Source organism: Saimiri boliviensis, chromosome 13, assembly GCF_048565385.1.
Source record: "Saimiri boliviensis isolate mSaiBol1 chromosome 13, mSaiBol1.pri, whole genome shotgun sequence".
NCBI lineage: Eukaryota > Metazoa > Chordata > Mammalia > Primates > Cebidae > Saimiri > Saimiri boliviensis.
Window position 1 is genome coordinate 59,990,966 of NC_133461.1, and position 17,917 is coordinate 60,008,882.

Below are 17,917 nucleotides of genomic sequence, written 5' to 3' on the forward strand. Positions count from 1 at the left end.
CAAAATTAGCCAGGCGTGGTGGTGCATACCTGTAATCCCAGCTACTTGGGATGCTGAGGCAGGAGAATCACTTGAACCCAGGAGGCAACAGAGGTTGAAGTGAGAGGAAATTGCACCACTGCACTCCAGCCTGGGCAACAAGAGCAAAACTGTCTCAAAAACCCAAAACCAAACCAAACCAAACCAAACCAAACCAACAAAAAACAGAACAACAGCAAAAAAAGAAGTAACTGGGAGGGTCACTCAGAGCACACGCCTCTTCCCGGAGGTTGGAAGCATGCTTCCGACATACCCATGGGAGGCGTCATAATCGTAAGCTGAGGCCGCCTTCCGACTGACTTCAGAGCTCAGAGCACACTGCGAGGCCTGCTGCTGGAAGGAGGAGGCAGACGCCTGACGGAAGGCCTCGGATTCCTGGCGGTGCGCGGCGGAGGAGCGGCTGCTGTAGGCCGTGGAGCCCTGGGTGTAGATGGCAGAGCGCTTCTTCTCTTGCTGGTAGTGGCTCATGGTGGTGCGGAGGTCCTTGCTGCGGTAGCTGAGTTCATAGTGCTGGTGGGACCTCTGATAAAAAGGCAAAGACATCCTGTGCCCCTTTAGGGAACCGGGCCACCTGAAAGAAGACAACACTTTTTGAGTGAATTATTAAGGAACAAATTCCATAAACAAGTCATCTAAACCAATCTGTAAAAATCAATACTTTTGGCTGGCTGCAGTGGTTCATACTTGAAATCCCAGCGAGGATCACTTGAGGCCAGGAGCTCAAAATCTACCTGGCCGACACAGTGAGACTCTATCTCTACAAAAAAAAAAAAAAAGAAAGAAAGAAAGAAAAAAGAAAGAGAAAGAAAGAGAAAGAGAGAAAAGAAAGAAAAAATTAGCCGGGTGTGGTGTGTGTCTGTAGTCCCAGCAACTCCAGAGGCCGAGGCAGGAGGATTGCTTGAGCCCAAGACTTCGAGGCTGCAGTGAGCTGTGACTGACCATTGCACTCAGCTTGGGCGACAGAACAAGACTCTGTCTAAAAAATAAAATAAAAATTAATATTCTTATGTTTTCCAAAAAGTAAATGGAAAAGAGTATGAAGTTTAGCATAACAATATTTTAAAAACTCCACTTTGTAGCCCAGATGTGCCACTACTGTCATTGTACCTTTTTTTTGAGATGGAGTCTTGCTCTTTCACCAGGCTGGAGTGCAGTGGCACGATCTTGGCTCACTGCTGCAACCTCCGACTCCTAATTCAAGTGATTCCCCTCGCTCAGCCTCCTGAGTTGCTGTGACTATAGGCATGCCACGATGCCCAGCTAATTTTAGTAGAGATGGGGTTTCACCATGGCCAGGATGGTCTCCATCTTCTGACCTCATGATCAAAGGGTTGGGATTATAGGCGTGAGCCACTGCGCCTGGCCCATGGTACCTTTTTTTAAAAAAATTGTTATCTAGGCGGTCTTGACAAAGTTTTTCTATCCTGGCTCTTGTGCTTTTTCCTCAGACTCTTCATAATACATATTTCTAATCTTCTACCATTCCATCCTCATTTGGGGCTTCATTTGGGATAATATGGAAGGACAGAGTCATGTGATATTCATTCAATAAATAATTAGCAGCACCTACTGTGTGCCTGGCACCATCCAGCCCATGAAATCCAGTAGTGAGGCTGGGCACAGTGGCTCATGCCTGTAATCCAGTACTTCAGGAGGCCGAGGCAGGCGGATCACTTGAGGTCAGGAGTTCAAGACCAGCCTGGCCGACATAGAGAAACCCCATCTCTACTAAAAATACAAAAATTAGCCAGGCATGGTGGTGGGCACCTGTAGTCCCAGCTACTCTGGTGGCTGAGGCAGGAGAATCACTTGAACTCGAAGGTGGAGCTTTCAGTGAGCCAAGGTCACACTACTGTACTCCATACTGGGCAACAGAGCAGGACTCTGTTTCAGAACAAAAAAGAACGACAGATTTAAACAAAACAAACAAAATGCCTGTTCTAATCACCTGTACAGAACTGTACAGTCTACTGCCAGAGAAAGATAATAGAGATAACAAGTAAGTATGAGACAGGTTAATGTGCCAAGTGCTGTAGAGAAAAACAAAGCAGTTAAGAGGGAAAGATGCAATTTTCAACAGCCTCAGCAGGGATGGCTTTCCCAGAAAGTAACATCTGAGCATGAAACTTTCTGGAGAAGAGTATTACAGATGGAAGACCAGCACAAAGGCACTGAAGAATGAACATGACTACCGTGCTCCAGGAACCACGGATTAGCAGAGGTTCTGGGGGAGGGAGAGGTATAGGAGAGGATGTCAGAGAGGTGAGCTCTATGTGTGGGGGAAGGGCCGGTAGTGTAGGGTCCTATAGGTAGCAGTAGGGACTTCGGCCCTTATTGTGAAAGGGCTGAGAAGCCATTGGAAGACTCTGAGCTGAGACTCATTCTCTCTGATGTCTGAAGATGGACTGTGGAGGGACGAGAGTGAAAGCCAGGAGACCCATGAAAGGGCTAAGCTGTATCCTCTCAAAATTCCTGTGTTGAAGCCCTAACCTCCAGTACTTCGAAATGTGACCATATTTGGAGATAGGTCCTTAAAAAAGGAAGTTAAGTTAAAATTAGGCCATTAGGGTGGGACCTAATCCTATATGATGGTGTCCCTACAGGAAAAGAAAACCAAGACCCAGATATGTACATAACAGAGGGAAGACCACGTAGAAACACAGGGAGAAGGCCATCTGTGAGCTAACAAGAGACCGGAGAAGAAACCAACCCAGCTGACACCTTGATCTTGGACTTCTAGCCTCCAGAGTTGGAAGGTAATACGTTTCTGTGGTTTAAGCCACCCAGTCCATGGGACTTTGCTATGATAGCCCTGGCAAAAGAATACAAAGGCCATTGAAATGGTCCAGGCTAGAGGTGACAGGGGTAGCAGTGAAAGTGTGAGAGGTGGTCAAGTTCTGCATAGGTTTTGAAGTTGGAACCAATGGCATTTGCTGAAAGTTCTGAATTAGGATGTGAAAGATATGACTCCAATGTTTTTGCCTGAGCAACTGAAAGACAAGTTGCTATTAACTAAGATGGGGAGGAATGTGGGAAAGTATCAGTTTGGGGTGGAAGAACAGGAGATTGGTTTCAATGCTCTACATCTGACAGGCCTGTTAGACTTCCCAGAGGAGATATTTTACGTGGGAAGTTGGATAGGTGACTCTGGAGTGCAGGGGAGAGGTCCAGGATGGAGATCTACATTTGGGAGTCGACAGCATATAGGCGGTATCAAAAGCCAAGAAAACAGATGAGAACTATTATACACAGAAAAGAAAGTCCTAAAACTGAGCCAGGCACGGTGGCTCATGCCTGTAATTCCAGCACTTTGAGAGGCCAAGGCAGGAGGATTTCCTGAGCCCAGGAGTTCGAGTCCAGCCTGGGCAACATGGTGAGATCTTGTCTGTATTATAAAAATATAAGATAAAATAAAGTCCTAAAACTGAACCCTGGAGTATGCTAATCTTACATATAACCTCTCTCAAATCTCACAAACACTTCAAGCAAAGGCATAGTCTCAAACTAGAAAAAAAAATTGTTTGCTCCATGAGGAATATGCAGGCTTCTAGTCTCCCTATGTAAAGAGGCAAGAGAATTGATTCCCAGGGTGGCAGCTGGCATTGTGAACTTGAGCTAACAGTTCTACTGAAAGTCAAAGGTATGTTTGTTTAGCATAGGGTAGGGAGAAGTCACATTGCTTTAGCTTTCTTGAATAGTCTGTCTACCGATAGCAGGCCTATCAGCCAGGTTGACAACCCTGGATGAAGTAATAGTTTTATAAGTTCCACCACCAAATGTTTTAATAGTGTAGAATGAATTTTAAAGTGATCTGTTTTCTCCAAATCTCATTTTTTAAAAAAATTCAAAATGAAGAATGAATCCTTCTTGGTCAAGTTTAAAACTACTTTTTATTTAAACTATTTTAAAAGTCAGCATGTATTCCCTAGAGAAGAAAACCGAGCAAACTTCACTCCAGAAATATTTATCTTAGGGCTCATGGAAGATATCAGTCTACATGGCATGTCCTAAGAGAAAAAAATAGCTACCAGCAAGCAACTTTGCTTCAGCCCCTAAATAGATTGCTATTTTCTGTTATAAAATATAGAGGATAATTACCATGTCTAATTAATAATTAATAATTAATGTTGATAAAACAAAGGAGTTAGAAAATGTTAATACAGAATTATGTTAGGCAGTTATAAAGATATTAGAGAAGTTTCTGTTATGATACACACTGCATTATAACATGCCACGTTATTTGAATTATTTTCAAATAAATAATAAAGAACCTTGTTATGTGTTGTTATAAACTCAATTCACTCCCCAAAAGATTTAAAATGTTATTTTTCAAAATAAAAATTGTAAATGTCTTGCCCCAATACTATTTTTTATTTTATATTCCCCAAATATATTTATTTTTAATAATAGTTAATGTTCCTCTCACATAGATAGTAGGTTACAAGTAAACAGGGTTTGACTTGAAGTCCACACTGCTGATTGTCACAGCCCTGACCTCTGGAACAAAGGTACAACCACCTCCTCTTCATCAAATAAGTCCTTGAAGTCAACTAAAGCCAGGATTAGCCCCAACACATGACAGCTGGAGTACGTTGGGAGAAAGGATGGTTTTAGTGTCTTTTTTTACTTTAAGACCTAAATTTTCTTTCTGAAAATAATTTGAGATTTTAGGAAGAAATACACATTCCATAGCTTTTGATGAAATACACATTCCATGATACTTTTGTGCAGGCATTAGAGGGCAAAAGTGGATGAAAATGATTTCCGGAAAGATCACTACGTGGGGCTCTATGTTGCCTCTGAAATATTACTTAACCATTTTGAGTCCAGGAATATCATTGTGCACTCTCACATTTATGCACATTGCATTGTCACAGCAAGATCACTGAATTATCAACTAGTGACTTCAGAGTTCATTTTCCTTCTTTCGGTCTAATTTGTAACCAGGAAGCATTGTATGGCATGGCGCATGGAGGATTGAAAATACAGGGCCTCCTGTCTCTCATCCATTCTAGATTTCAACCAAACTGTACTTGGAAAGAGTATTTAACACACGCTTACAGTTCAATCTGAGGCAAATATGACCTCCCCAGAAACAGGAGCTTAATTTCAGAAGAATACAGTGATGAGAGAGAAGAGCCGTGCCAGCCCAAGTGGCACCGGCTGTTCTGCTTTCCCTCCCTGGAGCTTCACTTTCCTATTTCTCTGTTATTCTGATATCTCTCTGAGAAAACCGCTGAGTTCAGAAGCCAGAAAGCAACCACTTACACTGCAGCGCTGCTAAGCTCATAAGCTATCAAGTGCATTCTTCTGCCTCAGTGTCACACTTACCAGTTCCAAAGGAGTAATGGTGGTGGAGATGTTCCGACGAGGCCGAGGAGCTGGATGAGAGAATGAAAACTCCACTGAGGTTGAATCCAAGAAAATGTTAAGAGGCGGGGCTAAAGACAGGACCCTGGGGGCCAGTTCAAAAATAATGCATGTGGTCAGGCAGTCGAATGTCAGGCCACACAGCCAGCCTTTTATGGCCAAGAAGGCAGATAAATATAGCAGCAGATGGGGAGGGTAGTCCCAAACCAGGAGGAGGAGAGGGGCACGGGCAGGTAGCTGCCTCAGGAATGTCATTACGTAATGCCGATCAATGGGTCTGGCCCGATTAAAGCAAAAAGAGGATTTTTATATGGCAACAAGAGGTATTTTCATTATCACTTTATCATTAGATAATTTTAAAGCGTAATGGAAAGAGTGGTTTGTGTTAAGAGCTAAAAATAGGTGTAGTAATATGATTCTCAAAATGGACTTCATGGAATTTTAATGCCAAGTTATGGTTCTGGGCGTGCTGTTAATAACACATGTACAGTACATTTAAAAGAGACAAAGAACTTAAAGACATACAGTACATTTAAAAGAAAAAAGAACTTGAAGCTAACTAAAGGCAAAACAAGGAAGAAATGGGTTACACGTGGTAGCAATTTTTGCCTGACATCAACGTCACTATTTCTCTCATTTCAGGAAAATTTACAAAGTCAAGTCCCAGCTTCAAGACTGATATTTGATTTCCTATTGATTAACTAAAGCCTTTTAAGACACAACTCCATGTTTTATCTTTCCTAACTCAGAGTAGGGTCAGTCCATCTAATAAGAGATTCTCTTTCTTTGTCCTTTAAATGGTGTTACCAAGTAAGAGGAGGTAGAACCCGGCAGTGAGAGCCTGTGTTGTGGATTCAGACCAGATCTAGGTCCCACTACACTGATAGCACTTAGTAGCCACATAGCCTCTCGCAATGTATTTCTCCTTCCTAAGCGTCACGTTTTTTGTCTATAAAATGGGGATAATAATATTCAAATTATAGGATTGCTATGGCGATTAAATGTGATACTGCAGACAGACCACTTAACCTAGTGACAGTCACATAATATAGACTCAATAAATATAAGCTATTATTACTGATAGCAATAATATCAAAGCTCATTGTTAGATTATATGCATTCAGGAGGTTGGTGTTTTGATCTTTTGGCCTTATGATCTGACAGTGATATTACATCAGCTGAATAAAGATCACTTGTGTCTATTAAATTTTTTTTTCTTTTTGAGACAGGGTCTCTCTCTGTTGCCCAGGCTGGAGTGCAGTGGTACTGCTCACTGCAACCTCTGCCTCCCGGGCTCAAGCTATCCTCCCATCTCAGCCTCCTGAGTAACTACAGGTGCTTGCCACCACGCCTGGCTAATTTTTTTTTTTTTCAATTTTTGTTAGAAATTGAGTTTCACCATATTGCCCAGGCTGGTCTCAAACTCCTGGACTGAAGCAATCCACTCGCCTCGGCCTCCCAAAGTGCTGGGATTACAGACATAAACTACCACGCCCAGCCCATCATTACTTTCTTGATGATAACTACAGTTAACACTTTTGAGGACCTATCCAGTGCCAGACACTGGGATAGGCAGCTTATATACATGATCCTGCTGAATTCTCACCGTATCTTGTAAGGGACAGCTTCATTAGGTAGTTGAGGAAAGCAAGGCTTCCAGAAGGGAACGCATTTGCCAAAGATCACACAGCTGGTCGACAATGGAAATTCAATTTATTCAGAGGTATCTGACTCCAAACCCCATGTACTTGTAGTCATGTATTGCTGTCTCCTCCAGTGACATTTTGTTGATAAGAAACTGGATATTTTGAAATGGCCTTTCAAGCGCAATATGGGTCTTCACTTGTAACAGAGTGTTAGCTTCTGAGCTACTCAAAGTATATAAAAGAATCTATTCCACCTACTTCTGATCCAGTTACCTGTGAAATTCAGCCTGGCATTTCTTCATATACATACATCTGCTCTTAGCAGACATTTTAGCTAACTGGAAGCTAGCTAAAGAATTTTCCAAGTGTTATGTTCCCCAATCATCCATTTGTTCGCTAAACATGTGATAGAATGCAGTGATTCTTGTCAAGTTTTATCCACCAGCCATTAGAATGATTTCTGGTGAACTGTTTCTCTACAGAACATTGGTAAATTGTTCCAAATCTTCTCAAAGCAGAAAAGAGGAAAAATAAAAATAGGAGATATAAGTCCTCATAATAATAGCTAATACTTAATGACTATTTGCTACTTTCCAGGAAGTAATACTGTTTTACATATCTTATTTGATTATTATATGCATGATTATCATGAAAACATTTTATGGATTAAGAAATTGAGATTTACAGCCAGACATGGTGGCTCACACCTGTAATCCCAGCACTTTGAGATGCCAAGGTAGGCAGATTTCTTGAACTCAAGAGTTCGAGACCATCCTCCACAACATGGCGAAACTCCATCTCTACAAAAGTACAAACATTAGCCAGGTGTTGTGGTATGTGCCTGTAGTCCCACCTACTCAGAAGGCTGAGGTGGGAGAATTGCTTGAGCCTGGGGAGGTCAAGGTTGCAGTGAGCCAAGATCACACCACTGCACTCTAGCCTGAGCAATAGAGTGAGAGAGACCCTGACTCAAAAAGAAAAAAAAAAAAAAAAAAAGTTGAGATTTAGAGAGGTTAATATCCTTAAAGTCACACAATCAGAATGTGACAGAGGATGAAACCCAGGACTGTTCTACACAGAGCATAGCCTCCTCTATATTACACTCTGCTGCCTCTCAACCATCTAACTGTGTGTGTGCGTGTGTGTGTCTGTGTGCATGCACACATGTATGTTGATAGAAAGCAGCATGTGCCAATACTGTCCATTAGAAGGATGAACTGTTATACAGAGGAAGAGTCTCATTTATGTTTCTTATGTAACAGATGATAATTTATTAGGTCAAAATGTACTGGCTACAAATATCAATACATTGAAATATTTACTGAATTTTGATCTTTGTTAAAAATACAAAAATAGGAGAAGTCTATACACACTATGGAAAACCTAAAATATTATCATTGATTCACTGATACTCAGGATCCCTGTGAAAGGCAGAATTCATTACAAACAAATGTACAATAAGATTAGATCAAAGAAGCATGAGCTAGACCTGGCAGAATCTCTTAAGTGATCTTTCTGCTGTAGCATCATCTAAATTCAGCCTTTTCTAACAGCAAATTTATCTGAATTACAATTAGCCACATAGTAAAGTACATATGGTGATGTACTGGATGAAAAAACTAAAGGTGAAAAACTTGGGGTCATATGACTCAATTATTGTAATTTAGTTATAATTCCTTTATAGACGTGTATTCTGGGTCAATTACACTTACTCATGATGCCCTTACAGATGTGTAATTAACCGGAAAACTTAATGGAGTGCTAACCAGCTGTTAATTTCAAATTTCCTAGAACATAATCTAGTGTAAAACACTTTTTTAAAAAGCATATGTCTGGAAACTTCAGAAAATATTTTATTCCAGAATTATACCTAGTTTTCAAAAATGGTTTTAAAGTAGATACGTGTTCTCTTCAAACTAACTGTAAAGGCATTAATTTTTTTTACGGTTGAAGTGATGAGTTTAACTACCAACAGTATATCCTAAAAGCCAAAATAAATGTATGAATTATATTTAGCCACCTAGCAATTTTCCAGCTCATTTTTGTTTTACAGTAGGCTAGGTAGTTAGTAAAAATTTATACATGAGGGAATAGACAAAAGAAACAGTCTCCATAAATATAATGGAAACAAAACTTAAACTCCAACTGAAATGAAGAACATTTTTTCTTACGTTGCTGGTTTTAATTAACAAAAACTCATACATCAGTAATATACAAAAAGGCCTGCATTTACTCAAGTCAGTTGATAAAGCATTTATTGAAAACCTATAAGACATTAGAGGCATTGTACTATGTCTTAGCATACAAAAGTGACTAATTCATGCCCTCAAAGTAGCCACTAAAGTGATGGGTTAGAGCCCTTTGTCTTTGTTGGGTAACAAAGATTACATAAGAATATTTATGTTACAGTGAGATACGTGGAATGATGAAATGATGGACACAACACAGAAGGAGCATGTGATTAGTTGTGATAGCTGCAGAAAGCAAACACAAAAATAATCCCTCTCCTTTAAAAGATAGGGATTAGCCAGTGTGGTGGCTCACGCCTATAATCCCAGTACTTTGGGAGGCCAAAGTCAGCAGATCACCTGAGGTCAGGAGTTTATGAGACCAGCCTGGCCAACATGGTGAAATCTCATCTTGGCATACGCCTGTAATTCCAGCTACTCAGGAGGCTGAGGCAGGAGAATCAGTTGAACCAGGGAAGCGGAGGTTGCAATGAGCCAAGATGGCACCACTACACTCCAGTCTGGGCAACACAGCAAGACTGCATCTCAAAAAAAAAAAAAAAAAAAAGAAAAAGAAAAAAGGGATTAAGGGAGCAAATCTAATGTGCACCTATTATGCAAAGCACTATGGTAGATATGGGAAAGCAAAAATAACTGATACTGGCCCCAGAAAAAAGGATTCTAAGCAATATTTCTTCAATGCAGATGCTTTCCACAGAAGGAAAAGCTTAAATAAATTGTTCAGTGAGCTCTTTTGAAAGCTGTAAATTTGCTGTATCCTTCCTACCTCACTGTTGCCTAATTTATAGGCAACACTAAAATAAGATATCATGTTTGGCAGCTGGTCCTGTTTATTGAGTAACTTTGAGGAATCATTTCACCTCTCTGAAGCTCCATTTTCTCATCTGTAAACTAAAGGGCTTAAAGCTAGATGATCACTAAGGTGCTTTCCAGCTCTAATAACCTGTGCTGTCAATCCACAAGGTAACTGTTTTATTCTTGACTTGCTCATAAGCAGATTAGCAACATTCTGTGTGGAGCAATATGTGGGAAGAATAAAACAAATCCTCCTTGAGCCAAAAAGTCTGCTTCTACCTGCTGGCTCATCTCTGAAGTGGTGTCATTTTATGACTTTAATCCCTACTATGCTGAAAATAATCCAGAAAGGTATTTCAGTACGTTATTGTTTAAGTCTTTGTGTGTAATGAGTAGAGGAGAGGGAGGGAAGCAGAGTGGGTGAGTGTGGGAGTGGCTGGAGGATGGGGCCTAGGACTCTTATCAGAAGCCACATTTCACCTAGTTATTATATGAACTAAATCTAAACTAGGTAAACTGAATCTAAATCTAAAATTAGATTTTTTTTTTTTTTTTTTTTTTTTTTTGGAGACAGAGTCTTGCCCTGTTGCCCAGGCTGGAGTGCAATGTTGCAATCTCACTGCAACTTCCGCTTCCCAGGTTCAAGTGATTCTCCTGCCTTAGTCTCCTGAGTAGCTGGGAGTATAAGCGCCCGCATTGATAGCTGGCGAGTTTTTGTATTTTTAGTAGAGATGGGGGTTTCACCATGTTGGCCAGGCTGGCCTTGAACTTCTGATCTCAAGTGATCCGCCCACCTCAGCCTCCAAAGGTCTGGGATTTACAGGCATGAGCTACTGCGCCTGTCCTAAAATAAGATCTAGTTTGAATGTTGAATGTATCTGGGCAATGGCAAAATTAAGGCCAGTATAGTCGACATCTTGCATCAGAATCCACAGGCTGTGAGGGGCCCCTGTGAGCTCCCTTCCCAGTTGAGGATAGGTGAAGAAGTGCTGGGCCAAAAGCCCGGTCCTGGAGGAGGGCATGCCTGCCATGGTGCAGAACTGGCAGGTAAGTGGTGGCATAGGGCCTAACCCTTAGTCAGATCCTTTCCTGTTACCCTGTCCTCTAGACTAGACTCTAGACTATTAGGAAGCACAAACGTAATTCCACAGTGGCCTTGGTTTTTGTAAAGTGCTGCACTCATGGTTATGGAAAGGGAATTACTTTTTATTCTTCATTAGTTGCCCGTATTTCTCTCTCTTCTCCTCAATTCGTTCCTGCATCACAGATGCTTCATTTTGCCCGTCTGAACCTTCTTCCCCTATTCACAGGAGAAGGGAGGGAAGCCCTTTATTTGTTAAGGTGCACCTGGCCCTTGGATTGATGGACAATTGGGTAGAAGATGATAAAATACTTCCCTACAAGCCAAAGGAGGGGGAGAAGCAAGTGGCCTTTACTGAAGCTCCCAATACAGGCAGGAGGAGTAATCTTGGCCTCTTCCAGAGCCCCAGATTCCAGAACAAAGGCTTGGCACCTCTCTTCCTAGACTACCCCTTCTGGAGGTAAAGGAGGGGAGACTCAGTATGAATGGGCAGTGTCTTAAATGTCAAACATCTCCAAAGTCCAGTGAGCTTTATCCATATTAATATGTTCCAAGGCCATGGAAGTTGACTGTGGTTATGTTGATCCACACCCTCCTCCCTCCACGCCCCTCCATCCCCCTCTCTGGTTAATGAAGAATTGTCCGTTTGCTACTTTATGGCTGAGGACAAAAAGAGGTCAGGCAGCCAAGGCTGGTTAATCTATTGGCTTTCCTGTTTCAGGACTTGTCAGGATTCTAACTTAGACAGAAATATTGCCCTTTCATCATTCACCAATGACTGTCAGTAAATGATGTGTTTGAATTTCCAGAGATATGACACAATTTCAAAATCTTGCATTTTGAGAAGGGAGATGGCCAAGTGTCAGCATATTCTTCACTGGTTTGCCAACTCCCAATCCCCATGTTCCCAAAGGACAGCATGATGAAGACCAGGTGAACACCTGCAGTCACAGCGGGCCGCATTACAGAAGAATCTTGACTTCAGAGCACCTGAATATTTCATCATGAGCATTCCGCATCCCTGCCCTTTGCCGCAGAGGGAGATATTCTTGTTACACTGGATAGTAAGCATGTCTGCCTTTTGCTGTGGCTGGAGACACTTCTCTATCTTGAAAGGCTGTTCACTGTATGAACAGTCCTGCAGAAACAGCCTGGAACAAAGGAGAGCCAGTGCTTCACTTGCAACGTGTGCCGAGACACGAGAGACCCGTGGAGAACTGTCTCCCAACAATAACTGTGTGTTATTTTTACAAAAATAATATAGATTTTTCTTTCAAAGTAAGAACCAGAATAAAGATCAGCAGATCTGAGTCTCCAGTTTCAATTCATTTAGAATTTCCTTTTAACAGTTTATAGCAATAAAATTGACACACCATAAATTAATCCATTTTAAGAGAAAAGTGAGTTTTAGTCTATTTTTACACTGTGCATCCATCACCAAAATCCAGTTTTAAAACACTTCCATCTCCCTGAAAAGTTTCCTCAGGTTTGTCTGAAGTTAATCCTGGATCCTACCCACAACCGAGGCCACCACTGACCTCTGTCTCTACGGTTCTGCTTTTTCTAGAAATTTCACACAAACGGAATCCTACCATATGTAGTCTTTCGTGTCTGGTTTCTTTCACTTGGCCAGATGTTTTTGAGTTTTCTCTGGGGTGTCCCGTGATTCAGCAGCATGTTTCTTTTTATTGCTAAGAATTATTTTATTGAAAGATATACTACATTGTGTTTCTCCATTCATCAATAAATGGACATTTGCATTATGCCTAGTTTGAGGCTATTATGAATAATGCCAACTTAAATCTTAAAAGACTTAAAATCTATTTTTCCTTATTTAATTAACCAAATGAAACATCAAAACACTGACCAGGATGGGCGTGGTGGCTCATGCCTGTAATCCCAGCACTTTGGGAGGCCAAGGTGGGCTAATTGCTTGAGCTCAGGAGTTCAAGACCAGCCTGGGCAACATGGCAAAAAAACAGCTGGATGTGGTTGCATGTGCCTGTAATCCCAGCTACTTGAGAGGCTGAAGCAAGAGGATTGCTTGAGCCCAGGGAGTTGAGGCTGCAGTGAGCTATGATCATGTCACTGCACTACGGCCTGGGCGACAGAGTGAGACCCTGTCTCAAGAAAAACAAAACAAAACAAAAACAAAAAACAAGGTATAGAGAAGTTTAGTAATTTGCTCTAGAATACACAACTAAAAAGTGTTAGAGCTAGGATTCAAATTCAGATAACTGAGATCCAGAGTTAATATGCTTAAATGGTGCGCAGTATTTTCCGCATAAATGAAAACAAAGCATTTCTGATTAAAGTCTACAACTTTTCCAATTTCTAAAGTAATATAGACACCATTTTTTCATGTGAGACAGGGCTATGTTTCCCAGTATAAATGTGATTATGTTCTGTTTTCTTCTCTCTCTCTTTCATACACCAAGAGTCCTATTTCTTCCCTCAGTTCACACTGAAACAGAAACAAAGATGCAAGAACAAAACAAAACCACCCTTCAGACTCTGCAGTCTCAGATGCAGCTTACAGAGCTAGCATTTCCTATCCTGCCTACTAGATAACACTGAGCCTTAAAGGACAAGGAAAAAGGCAGAGTGGCCCCTAGAATGGGAAAGCAAGGATCGACAGGAGGGATAGGTGATCCTCAACCTCGAAGGAAAAGGTATTTGATGGAAAGAACAGGGGAGCAGAGAGAAAGTGGATATTTATTTTTAGAAACAGCCTTTTAAACTTGGAGACATTATGCTAAGTGAAATAAGTCTGTCACGAAGAACAAATACTGCATGATTCCACTTATGTGAGGTACCTGCGATAGTCAAGTTAACAGAGACAGAAAGCAGAATAATAGCAACCAGGGCCAGGGTGGCGGGGTGGGAAGAATTAAGAGTTAGTATTTAATGGGTATAAAGTTTCACTGGGGGTGATGACAAAAGTTCTGGAAATGGGTAGTGGTGATGGATGCAAAACAATGTGAATGTACTTAATGCCAGAGAAATGTGCACTTAAAAATGGTTAAAGCAGTAAATGTTATGCTATACATATTTCGCCACAATTTTTAAAAATGAACTCTTGCTAGTTCATCACTGCTTAGCACAGATAGCCCTGCATTCAGCAGTCCTGGACATTGATAACCTCATCCTCCACAACAGAGATGTTGGAGGAGGAGGTAAGTGCACCCACAGGATTCACCCCTTCCAGCTGGGAACAGTTGCTCTCTCTCTCTCTATGAAAGTCAGTAATGGATGCACCAGTATCACACTTGTTTCTCACCAATGTCCTACCCTGTCCACAGCTGTCTGTTTAATAGCAATGAATGAATGTGTTGTATTGGTCTGCAATAATTTGCTACCTGGTCTCTAAGTGTTGAGCACCTAGGATTTCTAGTCATTCACCAGGACTAGAAGCTGGAAGCAGGCACTTGGAGCAGCTTTAGTTTCAACCCAGCTCTTTTATCACCTCTCTGTGACTTCTTTTGAGAGGCCTTTTAGCCTCTCAGGTTCTTGTTTTTTCATAGTTCCCCTAATACGGTGGGATTAGAAGAGTGGTTTTCCTGCCTGGCTGTACCTTAGCATTACCAGAGGAGCTTCTAAACCATATTCTAAGACAATTAACTCCTTATCTCTGGCATGAGACATGAACATCAGTGTCTTTTAAAAGCTCTGAAATGATTCTAATACGCAACTCAAGATAAAAAAAAAATAATCTCTTAGTTCTCTTTCAGTTTGAAAAGGATGAAAGCTTGAATTAAAAAGAAAGCTATAAATATTTTGTACAAATAGAAGTATTCCTTTTTAACTACCTCCTTGGGAAGTATTTGCCCAGAAGGTACTATGAATTGGAGGATATGTTTTATGAGGTTGCTATTTGGAATAATTAGCTAATGTATAATGCCATTAACCAAATATGAGTGTACTCTTTCCTCACTGTCCCATCAATATTGGAATGGTTAATTTTATTTCAGCAAGTTTAACAGAAGTGAGATATATCTCATAGCTGTTTTCAAATGTATTTAAAAAATTATTTGTGAGACTGAGCATATCCTTAAATGTTATCCCACTATTTGGCTTTACTCTTGTGTGAGCGTTCTTTTCCTGAGATCATTATTAATCTGTTAATGTAATAATAAAATAGCTACCATTAGTTGAGACCTATTGTGTGCTAGATACTATACCAGTGCTTTACAGGTATTATTTTATGTATTTGTTATGAAATCTCTTCAAGGCAGTTATTATTCCCAAGTAATAAATGAAAATGAGGTAGGAGAATAGGGTCTGGAGGCAGGGAACCTAAGGCCGATTTATGCTGACTTTCTAGAACTAAATCATAAGGCAAACCCCAACTTTCCATGGCCAGGTAACAAAAGGACCACAGGCTACTTCCTTTGCAACCTCCCATTTTCCAAGTTGCAGATAAAAAATTGAAAGTGCCTCTGTCGGCTGGGCGCGGTGGTTCCAGCCTGTAATCCCAGCACTTTGGGAGGCCGAGGCGGGTGGATCACGAGGTCAAGATATCGAGACCATCCTGGTCAACATGGTGAAACCCCGTCTCTACTAAAAATACAAAAAAATTAGCTGGGCATGGTGGCGCGTGCCTGTAATCCCAGCTACTCAGGAGGCTGAGGCAGGAGAATTGCCTGAACCCAGGAGGCGGAGGTTGCGGTGAGCCGAGATAGCGCCATTGCATTCCAGCCTGGGTAACAAAAGCAAAACTCCGTCTCAAAAAAAAAAAAAAGAAAGGGCCTCTGTTTTGTCCCCTCTGGAAGACAATCAGCCTGGTTGCTAAGTTTTCATTTGCATGGTAATATAACTTTGTAACTTCACTTCAGCATCTGATCGGTCACTTTCTGCAAACAATCAGACCTTTGCATAGGGTGTAACTTTGTAACTTTGCTTCATCCTTTGATTGGCCCCCTCCTGCAATCAATCACACTGATCTCAGGCCACTGCTTCCTGTACATAGTGTGTACACCAAGTAACCAATGGGAGACCTGTAGAAGGTCTTTAAACCCCAGAAAATTCTGTAACCGAGCTCGAGCTGGTTGCTTGGGCTGCTCACACCATACGAAGTGTACTTTAATTTTTTTTTTTTTTTTGAGACGGAGTTTTGCTCTTGTTACCCAGGCTGGAGGGCAATGGCGCGATCTCGGCTCACCGCAACCTCCGCCTCCTGGGTTCAGGCAATTCTCCTGCCTCAGCCTCCTGAGTAGCTGGGATTACAGGCACACGCCACCATGCCCAGCTAATTTTTTGTATTTTTTAGTAGAGACGGGGTTTCACCATGTTGACCAGGATGGTCTAGATCTCTCGACCTCGTGATCCGCCCGCCTCGGCCTCCCAAAGTGCTGGGATTACAAGCTTGAGCCACCGCGCCCGGCCGTGTACTTTAATTTTTAACAAATCTCTGCTTTTGTAGCTTCATCCTTTCCTTGCTTTGTTTGTGCATTTTGTCCAATTCTTTGTTCAGGATGCCAATAACCTGGACACCTTTCACCAGTAACAAAAAAACTAAGGTTCAGAGAGGTTAGGCAAGTACCCCGAAGTGACATAGCTAGTAAATAATAGAACTGGGATTTGAATCAATTGCCAGCTGGCTCTCAAACTCCATTCTCTTTGCTAGACAAGAAAGCACTCAATGCCTACATTACTCATACCCCTTCCTGAGGAATGCTGCCCTGCTCAGAATACCTGCTGAAGTTTAGAACCAGGTGACCCTGCTTTTTGACCCCAGGTGATGGGTCATTTCAGATCCAAAGGTAGCAGTGAATGGCCTGGACCAAAAAGCCAAGCCAAGCCAAGCCAATTATACTCCTCCTCTGAGAATTTGAATTTGGAAAGACTGAGTGTCAATACACTTAATAGAAGGAAGGAAAGTCAAAGAGGCTGAATCAAGGTATAGCATGGGTGTATTTGGAATAAGATGAGCCACGGCATGCTGAAATATGAGGGACCGCAAACTAAAGTTAACAGAGAAAGATGGGTGGCAGGGAACAAACAAAACAGATGGGCTTAAAGAGGCAGAGGTGCCATTGGAGAACAAACATTTGGCCCATGAGACCCTTGAGAGAAAACATGAAGAGCCAAGCCTTCGAGTTACCTTTGTTTTCAGCAGTAATCCAGTCATGCGTTATCCCTAAAATCTGCATCCTTTCTTTTTATGAGATAATTGGACCATCCCTGTTCCTTGCAATCAAATAAGCCAAAATAAAATATTCTTTTTTTCAATGTTTGCTAGTGTGGATATTAAGCTTTTATTTGTCATAGTTATCACAAAAGTTTCCATTTCATTTCTTTCCTTGCTTTTTTTCCATTACATTTTGACTTTTAAAAGTAGAACCTGGCCTGGTGCGGCAACTCATGCCTATAATCCCAGCACTTTGGGAGGCCAAAGAGGGTGGATCATCTGAGGTCAAGAGTTGAGAGACCAGCCTGGCCAACATGGCAAAACCCTGTCTCTACTAAAAATACAAAAATGAGCTGGGCATCGTGGTGAACACCTGTAGTCCCAGCTACCGGAGAGGCTGAGGCACAAGAATTGCTTGAATACTGGAGGTGGAGGTTGCAGTGAGCCAAGAGGGCTCCATTGTACTCCAGCTTAGGCAGCAGAGGGAGATTCTGTCTTGGAAAAAAAAAAAAAAAAAAGTAGAACCATCCATCATATAATCAATAACCACTTCACCAGTCAAGAACTTAACTCATGCAAATGATAGTAACAGAAAGCAGATCAGTGG

At 41.5% G+C, this 17,917-nt stretch overlaps 1 protein-coding gene across 3 annotated transcripts in view; it reads right to left on the minus strand.

The window, feature by feature from the left end:
* MYOM1 (myomesin 1) overlaps nucleotides 1-17,917 on the minus strand; it is a 194,559-nt gene that overhangs the window by 163,201 nt on the left and 13,441 nt on the right. The window contains exons 1-2 of one of the 3 annotated variants that reach the window (XM_003924808.4): nucleotides 5,371-5,544; nucleotides 293-610 (exon numbers count right to left, since the gene is read on the minus strand). In XM_003924808.4, coding sequence (XP_003924857.1) covers nucleotides 293-582 — 290 coding nt within the window. In that variant the 5' untranslated portion in view covers nucleotides 583-610; nucleotides 5,371-5,544. Of the gene's footprint in view, nucleotides 1-292; nucleotides 611-5,370; nucleotides 5,545-17,917 lie in introns of those variants that run through there. The other 2 variants (XM_003924809.3, XM_074383712.1) reach the window with 2 other exon arrangements.